At 34.8% G+C, this 12369-nt stretch overlaps 1 protein-coding gene across 28 annotated transcripts in view; it reads left to right on the forward strand.

The window, feature by feature from the left end:
• Window positions 1–12369, forward strand: part of Nrxn1 (neurexin 1) — a 1084885-nt gene that overhangs the window by 458390 nt on the left and 614126 nt on the right. For all 28 annotated transcript variants that reach the window (XM_051154322.1, XM_051154409.1, XM_051155231.1 and 25 more), the window contains one exon: window positions 7576–8014. In XM_051154322.1, the coding sequence (XP_051010279.1) occupies window positions 7576–8014 (439 nt within the window). The remainder of the gene's footprint in view (window positions 1–7575; window positions 8015–12369) is intronic.

A 12369-nucleotide genomic window follows, 5' to 3' on the forward strand; every position in this document is an offset into this window, starting at 1 on the left:
GGATTCTGACCTGAGTTTTAAATTTAAATAGAGAAAGAATTTGTGTAAGAGGCTACTCCCCTAATTAAAGCAGTTCTTGCGTAGATGCGTGTGGACTTGTTGACCATTTTCTTAACTCTGCGAGTTGTCAAAAGTCTGCATTACTGTCATGGTGTGAAGTGGCAATCTAGCTCTCAGGAGAGAATTACTTTCACTCTGGGGTACAGTGTCTCCATCTTAAATAACTGCCCTCACCTGGAAAGCTCATGCCCAGTCACTATTTTGGATGTTCTGCTGTTCCTAGAACACAGAATGAGTGCTGTCTCATACAGTGAGTTCTCTGTATCTTTGGCCTAGAAGGAGGGCTGAAGGTACACTCTGATTGAGAATTATCTCCCTTGGCAGAAACAAGCAGGTGACCCAGCAAGGAGCCAATGCCAAATGAAGGCGCAAATGTAAGGCTTCTATTCTGCCTTTAGTTACTCTGTGGCCTAGAATAGGACTCAGTTCTTTTCAGCAAAGCCAGCTTCTAAATGCTCATTTCAAACACATTTGAGAACTATTTAAAATAAGGGTTTACACTCAAATACACATGCATGCACGTATAATCAAGTAACAAATATCTCATATCAAAATAATAATATTTTATAAGATTAAAATGGTAAGATGAAAAACATGCTGGGAAAATGATAATTTAACATGTCAGAACCTTGGTATATCCCAAGCAACACTCACTGTATCATTGCAGCAGGAAAAAGAAACACTTTATAATAAATGGAAATTTATTTTATAATGTATAATATGTATACATACAGGATGCATATGTGACCAGTAAATATATAAACACAATCTAAATTATATGTTTTGTATTTATAATTATGGAAACTTCCTTGAGAAAATGTAAAATTGTATTCTAGAAAAAGTACATTGACCTCATGCAAGTAAGATTGCAAAACTAGTTTTTATTTGTTAATCTACACAAGACATTTTTTCTCAATATTTTCTGTTCAAAGAAATTACACTGGTTTATGGGGAGATGGTTTTTTCTTTTTGTTTTTTTAACCATGCTAGTAATGATTATGGTTATCTTTCTCTCACTGAGACTGACAAATTAAACATTTTTTTTTTAATAAAGTCACCAGGCCTTGCCCCTTTGAGCCACAGCTGCTGCTTTGGAACAAAAACCTTAAACCTTAGTTATGGTGTGTTATTTCTACAGTTTCATGAGAGACTACTACTAAACATTTCTTCATCTCCTACTTTCAAAATAAAAGTAATGACTGTATTTTCTTCTTTCTCTGTAACTCATTCAGTGTTTGACTATAGGTCATCATTGGGTTAAGTACGGTGCAGCTCGGTGTCAAGCCTGGCATCACAGACATTGGAGGTCAATTTTCTAAAATTACTTTCCTAAAGACCGTATGGAGTCATTGCTGTGAGAAAAACAGATGTGACAGTTTGCTAGTGCTGATTCTTGTGCTCTTTACTGAGAGTAGCTCTGAAGACTGCCTTCTAGGGAATCACTACCCTGGGGCAGGACACTTTGACTTCCAAGTTGGCTTTTATCAGCTAGCATCCAGTGTTGTCCACATGGCTTTGTTTATTGTATGTAGAAAGGACAAAGCACTGACAATTTTATTTTGTTTTAATTTATGGATAGGATGCATTAGGTCATTAAACTGAGTCTCAGACAAAATGTTTCTCTGCGTCACTTTAAAAGAATTCTGTGGATGTTTTTTTCTTATTCAGATTCTCAGGAACTTTTAGTATTCATTTAAATTTCACAAGCTTTTGTTTATAAATGTTACTGTAGTCTGTTTTTATGTTTTCTAACCAGTTTTGTTATTTTGGGTTGGAGAAAATGAGATATTTAGTTAGAGATTATGTCTACAGTCTACCTCTGAATAGAGTTAAATTAGTGATAAAAACAAAACAAAACAAAAACAAAAAACAAAATAAAACAAAACAAAAAACACTATCTCCTCCTCCAGGAAAAACATCATCACCCACACTATAACCTCTATCATCTGTGAAATCCATGTTCCTCTCCCTAAAATAAGTGTCTTGGTGTTGAGTGTTTTCTCTTACTCTTGGGTTGCTTCGTGTGGAAACTGTATTTACCTGCCTTATCCTTCTCATTGCTATTTGTTCCTTAGTCACCTCCACAGACACAAAACTACATGAGTGTCACAGTTACTTCATTAATGTGAGAGTGTGTGTTTCACAGTCTCATTGACTTTGTGGTCTTCTAATGTCAATGAAATATTCCTTTGCCTCTTTAAAGAAGTGAGTTCAGAATAAATGATGTTGGTAGAAGTCAGGACAATGAGCATGACTCTTAAATAAAAGTGATATCAGTTATCTTTGCTTTATTTATTGTTTCTCCATGGTGGTCGGAACATTGAAAAAAATGTGGTAGACTTTCCACCTTTGGTCTTGCTTTCTTTGCTTTGTTATGAGATACAATGTGCCTGGCCTGATATACATTATGCAGCCAATGCTGGGTTGGATATTTTTATAATCTTCCTCCCTCTGCCTCCTCTGTACTAGGGTCTTAGGACCCACAACACTTTGCTTAATTTTCTACTTTTATTTAATCTTTTTCTCTTTTTACTATAGTTTACCTTTGGATTGTGCCAACTTTACAAATTCAAAACTCTTCTGTGAGTTCAAGACCTTTGTAATATCCAATTTAAAAAAAGATGATTTGAGTGTTATAGCTAGGAATTCTTAAATAATTATTAAAGTTATTAAATATCATTATGCATATGTAGCTATATGCATAGAATTCATTAATCTATATTATATACTTATTATTTTCTTTTGAGACAAGAACTTACTATGTAAAGCAGGCTACACTCAAACTCTTACAGATCCAACTTTCTCTGCCTCCAAAGTGCTGACATTAAAGCTACATACCAACATGTCTCGATACTTATTATTTTTGAGAGATATATCACATATTATAATCTACATGAATATTTTATAAATATCAGTAATGTCAACTTTGACACATTTGGTATAAACATGTTTATATCTAGTATTATAGAAATTTTATATTTGAGTGTATGTAGCATGCACAAATTCATAATATATATTATGAACAGATCTTTAAAGAAACTAAACTGTTCTATCTTTAGTGGGCCATATTCTACTGGACTGGGTATATGTTTAGGGGAATGAATGAAATTACATTTTCTTTAGCATTTTACTTTAGTGTGTGCCTAAAAGTGGTTATCTGCCTGAATTGAACATATTATTAAGACATAAATTTGAAATACTAAATTAATAATAGTCAATATGAGAGTTTTGATACATTTTAATTTCTTTCTTGAGCTATTTCTTGGACTACAACAACCAAGCAAAACTTCCTGCTGTTTTGGAATGGCATTACTATTCCTTGGTTGTGTTTCAGACACATTCACTGCTGTACTAAGAGGAGGCATGGAGAGATCCCACATAAAAGAAAATTAAAAGTATGTGATGAAAAGCAATAAGAAAGCGATTGTGTCCTATGGGTAGGCTCCACCCATTACAATGCCAAACATCTGCACATCTTCCTTTGCCACACTGCACACTGTCAGAGTATATTCTTGAAAACTTCACTAATACATGTTAATAAATTCAAGAAACTCATTGACATCTCTTAACTGATGTATTTCCTTATTTTTAAAAGTCCTTATCTGAGTGGGAAATGCTTCCCCACTAATTTCCCATCCCCCTACTCCTTTATAAACTTTACTTATCAGTTGCTTTTGCAGGAACCTTTAACATAACACTCAAGGCACCTCTGTATAGCTTAAAGTGGTCTGAACTTTCTCTTTTGTAGTGGATTAGTGTTGACAATTTCTTCAAAATAGGGAACAATATCCTAGCATCACAAACAACAACTGGAAACTGTCAGAAGGACAAATAGAACGTGTGTTTTTCATTTCTAGCTCAAATCACATACACTAAGAGGAAAAACTGTCCAAGAATGTACACATATGTCATGTAATAATTTAATAACAGTGAATTAAAATTGCATTGCATATTAAATGAAAAGGAACCCAAAAAATATATAAAAAAACAAAATCTGAAAGTTGTATCTAATCTGTCTCCTTTTTATGCTTACATAGAAGCTGATGGAGTAGAGAGGTGAAATTCAACATTTTGAGTTCCTTTAAAAATATCTCAGTATCCTCTCAAGCTCTTGATTCTGAAACTAGATCTAAATGAATATTCACTAATATTTCCAAAGGTTAGATTACATATATGTGTGTGTGTGTATTTGTTCAAAAGTAGAACTCAACTTTCTACTTAAGAAACAATCCCATGAGCAATTATAAAATAATCTTATGATTAAACACCATGTCCTTTCAGAAAAGCAAAATCAACTCACACTTGAATTCTGAGAAGGCTTAGAATACTCACGGCCACTTGTTAGTCTAATCGAACCGGACTTGGGTCATTAGAAGAGTAAGTCTAACTTTGGAAAAATAGAGTAATTATGGAATGTAGGTCAGATGAAGGAGCTGTGATAATCTGAGAGCAATGAGTGCACCCACTTCAAATTGCTTTTCTGTTTTCCAGTGTAGCCTTTTAGTGAACACAAAATGGTTAGGAAAAATGAGCAATACGGGTCTACTCAGAAAATAAATTTTCATCTCTCTAGTTTTCATGTGGGCATTATTCACTGTAGAAATAGCTCACATCCTGAAAAATGAACTTGAACATGATCTTTTCTAGTGTATAGGGCAACTTCTTCACAAACGAGATACCCACAACTGGTTAAACACTCCTTAGAAAAATGCATTAAAAATGTGATACTTTTTTTGAGGTTGGTCGGCAACCCCATGTTTTTCTATATTCTATTTTCATATCTAAACTATAATTCCAATATTTTAATAAAGCCTGTACTTTAGGGTTTCATTGCTCTGAAGAGACACTATGACCATGGCAACTTATAAAGAAAAACATTTAACTGGAGCTGGCTTACTATTTCAGAGACTTAGTCTATTATCATCAACGGCGGAAAGCATGGCAGGGTGCAGGTAGACACGGCGCTGGAGGAGCTGAGAGTTCTACATCTTGATCAGCAGGCAGCAGAAGGAGATCGTGTGTCACACTGGGCATAGTTTGAGCATAAATGACCTCAAAAACCACTCCCACAGTGACACACTTGCTCCAACAAGACCACACCTACTCCAGCAAGGTTATACCTCCTATTAACGCAGCTCCCTAAGGGCCAAGCATTCAAACACATGAGTGTGTGGGGGCCAAACCTATTCAAACCAGAACAGCCTATGACGTGAGAACTTGGTTTGACAGAGTGGAGAAGATTTTGATTCAGCTCTTAGCAAACATTCACTGACTGCATCTTCTGTGCCAGGCACCCACTTAGTATTAGGCATGTGTGAGCAAGATTCCTACTTAAACAACAATGTAGATCAAGGTGGGAATTCATTTTGTGTCTTCGTGGGTGAGTAGTTTTTATGGCTAACCCTGAATAATATGGCCAGTATCTTCCCAAATGCTTTCACTATTAAGTTACATAAAATTATAAGATGGCAGCTAGAATGCTTGCTAACAGGTTTGTTAATGCCACACCCTCAAACTCTCATGGATGATGCCTGATTCCTGAGCTTAGATAACTACCCATAGCTGAACTTCTTCATGTCAGAAATGCCCACTTCTATGAAAGGAGCTTGAGTTTACAGGTAATACGTTAGGATTGATGAATTGAGGCATCTGTGCCTTGTAGTTCAGAAAATGACTCAGTCTTAATGAATGCACAAATTATCTCTAAACACTAACATATAAACCACAAGGAATGATAAAAAATTAGCAGGCTGAGTAGCACTAAAGTCATGATGAAAGCTTTGAAAATCACCCAGAAAAACATTTTCTCCACTGCTAAAGATCTCCAAAGAAAGACAATCCTAAATCAACTTCCCTGAGGCGTATTAGTGCTTTCTCTTTTCAAGACAATATTCTTAAGAATTAGTGTAATTCCTCTTTGTGATTGCTTAGATTCATTTTCTCTTCTTTTGTTGTCAGTAGATATGTGTTAAGCCACTGCACATATTTATTCAAAGAATAAAGGATATCTTGTGCTTTATAGTAATCTATCCTGAAGATAAAAGAAAACAGAGTCCACAAGCTTGGCAGTGAAAAGATGTCACTTATTTATTTGAGGAAAATCAAATACAAAAGCTAATTATGTGTGTGATTTCATTTCCTAACGTTTTTCTAACAGAAAATTGTAGAAGTAAATTTTCAGATATGACAAAGAGATAGCTATCTATTCTCATGTAGGTAGCTATAAATGCTAGTATCTAAGTCTTACAACGCAGTTGACATTGCCTTGCCTTTATATGGATTTTCTCACTTATGTGCATTTACTTATTTAATCATTACAATCATCCCATGGTCTGTTACCTCCTTGAAGGGAGAAAAAGGAAGCTTATAGAGTTCATACTCTTTGTCATGCTCACATCTGAATTTGAACTCTGAAAGCTGATTCTGGAGCTTGAACTCTTAATCGCTTCAAGGAAAGCTAAGCTCATCATCCATCTTAGTTCAGCTGGCCATGTCTTTTAAGGAAATACTGACTTGGACTGGCTGGTTTTATTATTTGTGAATAAATGCATTTAGAACCAAATAATATTGGTTTCTTTGAAATTTTCAGTGCCTTAGATGTATTTATACCTATCTTTATATAAATAACTAATTCACCCTTATGTCAGTATAAGGTGTATATTGTATAAATCTGATTATCCATCATATGCATACTGTAAAGAAAATATATGATTCTTTATCTTTTTAAAAATATATTTTATTAATTTATTCATATTACACCTAAATTGTTATCCCATCCATTGTATCCTCCCATTCCTCCCTCCCATGTTCCCCTTACTCCCCTCCTCTATTACTGTGACTGAGGGGGCCCTCCTCCCCCTGTAGGTACTCATAGGGTATTAAATCCCTTCTTGGTAGCCTGCTATTCTTTATCTTTATATCAAAATACTTACAAGTTTTCAAAATCCAATGGAAGGGCAGATATATGGTATTAAATGTCTTCCAATTAGTTTACTCAGTATTATATTTGGTATCCAAAAAGCCCTATGAATATTCCTGGGCACCAGAACTACTTTACTCTGTTACTTGGCCTAAATTAAAAGTAAAGTACCAGGACCACAGATTGACTAGATTAGTAAGGGCTGCTGCACATATAGTAGTTTTATGTACCCTAACATCACACAGCTATTAATGTAGCACAGTGCAAGACAGTAGTTTGGCATCTCAATTATAGTAGGGATTTGGAGGAATTTCAGCACATCAACTTCTTGCAATTATTTTTGCAAAGGAAAGATACATAATTTACATATCTATATCAGTATCTGTATCTACCCTGTTTGGGTAAAAAAAATTAAATTATATTTTTGGTTTGGAGAGCTGGTAGTTGAAATTTATCTGTTTGAAAAAACTTATAAAAGAAAATAAACTAATATTTTGTAGTTTTTCATGGTCAACTTGAGGATTCCATGAACTGAAGACAGGTTACACATATTCAAATATGAAGTCCAGATTCTCACTGCTATTCTCTGCCCACAGGTTGTATATAAAAACAATGATGTAAGGCTGGAGTTATCTCGACTTGCCAAGCAAGGAGATCCTAAGATGAAGATCCATGGAGTGGTGGCATTTAAGTGTGAAAACGTGGCAACCTTGGACCCAATAACTTTTGAAACTCCAGAATCTTTCATTTCTTTGCCTAAATGGAATGCAAAGAAAACAGGCTCCATATCATTTGATTTCCGTACAACGGAGCCAAATGGCCTCATCTTGTTTAGCCATGGCAAGCCAAGACATCAAAAGGATGCCAAGCACCCACAGATGATTAAGGTTGACTTTTTTGCTATTGAAATGCTGGATGGCCACCTGTACCTCCTCTTAGATATGGGTTCGGGTACTATAAAAATAAAAGCCCTGCAGAAGAAAGTGAATGATGGAGAATGGTATCACGTGGATTTCCAGCGGGATGGACGGTCAGGTAATTTAACATTTGACTATGTTATTGGAACTTTCCTCCCAGCCTCCGTCATTACCACTAAGGTCTGTTAGATTTGCTGCATTAAGAAAAGACTGTTTCTGCTTTACCTCTTGTGAAAATCAGAAAGAGCCCAATTAATCATAGCACTTCAGTACCAAAACTCAAATTAGTAACTGCCTTCAGTGTCTTAAGCAAACTTTTTAGGCACAAATACTAGATCTAGAAATGAATTTTATCTTGAATTTTCAGATAGCAGAAATTAGAGTTCTTATAGACTTAGCTATGTATCTATGGTATTGGATGTTTGAAGGTTTCTGAACATGCAATTATAAAATGTAGAAAAAAATGATCCATGAATGAAAGTTTAATAGTGTTGTGGAATGATATATGGCACAACACTTCAGTAAATGTGGTGACATTGAAATTTACTTCTTAACTAACTTATAAAAAAGATGTTTGAAATTCTAACAGTGGGTGTTACCTCTGGTTTCATTTTCTGACCTGTATCCCTTTAAGAGGGTAGCGGGGAAATTTTCTTACAAGTAATAATATTTTCACTATACTTTAAAAGTTGCTCAAGAGATTAGAGTTTGTATAGTGTGAACTTTGAAGAAATTCTTAAAAAATCAACCAGAGTGATAAGTTTTTATGCAATGAAGTGAAGATCTGTAAAGTAAGGAAAGTGAGAAGAAAGAGCTAGGATCACTGTTACAGAATAAGTGGAATTCATAAGCCAGTGCTCTGACCTCAACGTGTCTCAGAAAATCTATTTCTGATTTCCCTGTTTTGAGAAATTTTACTTCCTAAATGTTGTTACCCTAAAAAGTCAGGAACTGGGTTCACCTTTGTGTTTCTGGTAAACTAAGAAATCTCTGCTGATTGGAATACAGAAAACAGTATCAAACATTTTGGAAGAGATAAGATTATCCTTAGGAACTTTCAAATAAAATAGTTATAATCAATGTGGGAACATGGCATGATGTAAGGCTTTCGACTATTGAATTTTAGATCCTATTAGAACTGAATGTATATCTAGAATGAAAGTCTAAATATGACTTTGAAGAAGACAGAAATTTGACTTATATTTTATAACATAAATTTGACTCATATAACAATAAAATAAAACAAATCACAGTATCTTTTCATTCTTTGGAGATTTAGAAAACTAAAAAACAGCAAACCTCAGGTTAGATATTCTTTGTTTATCTGGAACTGAGATAATAATATGAAAATAATGCCCAATGAATATCAAATTATTAGTAAATACCAAGGAATACAAGAATGCCAAAGTCTCTAGTACTCATTTGATGAGACTTATGTTTTACATACCTATTTTCAGTCTTTTTAAAATATGATTTATGTATGTGTTTATACGTGTATACACACACACATACGTTCACATGTCATATGAACACATAGAGACATGCACCTAAAGGGAAAAAACCTGATGAACTTTTCAATGGAGTCCATTATAATCATATCAATTATTGAAACTATCATAATTATCAAGGCAGAGGACATCTAATATTTTGTGCCTGACCTCCTTTTTTTATCATCATTACTGACCACTTATTATCTCCTATCTTTAAATTTTCATTAGAGAATACCAAAAATAGAAAACATCTACTGTTATTTACAAAGCTCAATTTTGTATTCAATGAATAGAAACATTTTCTAAGTTTTATTTTTAAACTGAAAAAACAATTAAATCATGATATTTTTGTTGGAATACAATGGAAAGATGGAAGTTACTATGCTTGTTGGTATTTTCATGGCAAATTACTTTTATGTGATTAAAATCTCAAATAAGTGAATTGGAACAAACAATGTGAAAACCAAAGCCAAATTCTGCCCTTCAACAGATTGAAGAAGGTAGCTCACATTATGTGAGTCTCGCTCAAGGGAACTTAATGTCATTTTAATAGTTGCAGCTGTTAATATTTTATATATAGTATTTTAATTAAGCTCTATATTTGCACACTGCACTGAACTGGAACAGATCTGCTTTTTAAATTTGCATTTTACCCAAGGAGTGTTCTGAATTTTACTGTTGACATGTAAGCATTTGTAGCTGAATTCAAACCAAGAAACATGGAATCTAAGAGGTAAATTAGCCCATTGTCATATCAATTATGCTCAGTGGTCCTACGGAAATGATGTTCCATATCAGAAGGAGAAATAATATGGCTATTTCAACAGGATAGTGTATGCTGCCTTCGCAAATGAATTCCCATATTATTTTGGTTGTTAAAGTAGAGAGACCCAAGCCTCTGAGGTACTATTTCAGCAACTGATGAATTTGTCTTATACACTAAATAAGTACAATAATGCCAGCTATTTGATGTCATAATAGTGAACATAACTGAAAATTGGATATTTCCAAAGCAATTTATAAAGCAAACTCATTTAAGAATAAGTATATTTAGTTTCTATATTCACAGTTCTAAATTTATAGACCATAATAGTTGTTCTCATTCTCCCTCCCTCTGTCTTTCTCTCTTTCTCTCTCTCTCTCTGTTTCTGTTTCTCTGTGTGTATGTTTGTCTTCCCACCACATACACAAACACACAGAGTAACAACTGTCCAAAAAACTCCTTAAAAGATAATTATTTTTACATTTGAGAAATAGTTGCAATTTTTTTGTAAATGAAACTTCTTTAAATTTATAATTTTATTTAACTGTCTTCTTGAAAGCCATTTACGTAATAAAGAATAGCAGGCACTAACCTTTTGTAAAGACAGTGAGAACTTCCGAGCCCTGCCATGTGAAATAATTCAATTTAGTTTAAACAGAGAAGTCAATCATTGTTAGATAACTTTGCAATCTTGGTACAGGAAGGACAAGCTTTGATGAGAATAAGACTTCAAGTTCTGCGTGTTCACATGATCCCTATATTGCTAAGCAAACATGCAGCTAGAAGGAAATTAGCCCAGTAGGAAGATATCATCTCCCCAAGTACTGAGCCAGGCAGCTGTAGGTGACAAGAAAGATAATCACTTGGACCACCATCTTCCTGGTTGTCCATCTTTGCTTGCTCAGCTCACTAGAAGGGGTATGTGAGCCCCTTAGGTAATAAAGAATTCTGCCTTCATTTGCATATTTTTATAGAATTTCATTATGGGTAGTGGTTTATGAGCACAGCTATAAGACATAAGGTATTAATATAATTTACTAAAAATTATCTCAATTTGTGCAACAAGCCAGTAGGCTGAGAAATGTGGGAGGGACATTTACAATTATAGAGTTAAGTTCACTTCATAACCTGAACAGAGAATGCACCTAAAAGTTGCTCAAGCAGAACCACCTAAGTGTGGCAAGCACAAATAATTAATGGGAAAATTTTATTCTGAGTTTTAACCGACCTATTATATACCTCCCATTTCAAATTGTAAGAAAGAACCACATACTTTAATCCCCCAATTTCTATCTGACTTGACCACAGCGGTACCTATAGACAATGTATGCATACAGAGTTTATAATTACTGACATAGGAGGGGAAATGGCTGAGTTATCTGCAGATGACCACATCAAACCCCGAAATTAAATGGCAAAAGAGGAGCCATACAACTTGCAAGCATGATCGAGTGGATCTGAGTGGACAACTTACATCCTAGAAAAGCAGTTATCCTCTATGCGTATCTTTGGTGCTAGGATCAAAGTACTGCCAAAGCTCATATTCTTGCCTGCTTTGCAGAATGTATCTTTGCCATCCTTCCTCCCTTTCCAGCCTTCGCTATTCTTTCTCAGTTGGTACCAACTGTGACAACAAACAGCTGCCCAGTTATTTAGCTGAAGTAGGAATTGTTCTACAATTAGGATAAGGCTAATGACTTTTTTCGGGCAAGGATATTGTTTAAATTCATGTTAAATGCTTTGGCTCAGTCAAGAATGCCCTCTCAAGAATTTTTCTAGCAGACTGCCTGTCATATTTTCTTCTTTTTGCAAACTATCATTAGACATTGAAATAAAGAGAAAACTCATTATTCTTGTCAAGTTCAGCTTGTGTACAGCAGGGCATAGCAGATTGTATCCACGGTTATTCACGGGTAAGCCTGCATTTAACAGCTAAGAAGCCATTGAGATTTGAATTGAAGTCATAGAGTTCTAGTATAAGAACTAAAAATTATAGTGGGAAAGGCACAGTCGATCTCCAGAGTACATAATTAAGGGTTTGCAGTAATCACGGTTCAATGTGAACAGTGCTTGCTAGCTATCTGTTACTAGCTCTGGTTTATGCGTATGCCATCTGTGAATTGACACACGTGGTAGCTCTACTTGAACAACAATGAGATTGTTTATGTCTTGAGGGGAACCTGCGTGCCTTCTAACTGTAAGTGTTCCCCCATGACTCTG

This window comes from Acomys russatus, chromosome 1 (assembly GCF_903995435.1).
Source record: "Acomys russatus chromosome 1, mAcoRus1.1, whole genome shotgun sequence".
Taxonomy (NCBI): domain Eukaryota; kingdom Metazoa; phylum Chordata; class Mammalia; order Rodentia; family Muridae; genus Acomys; species Acomys russatus.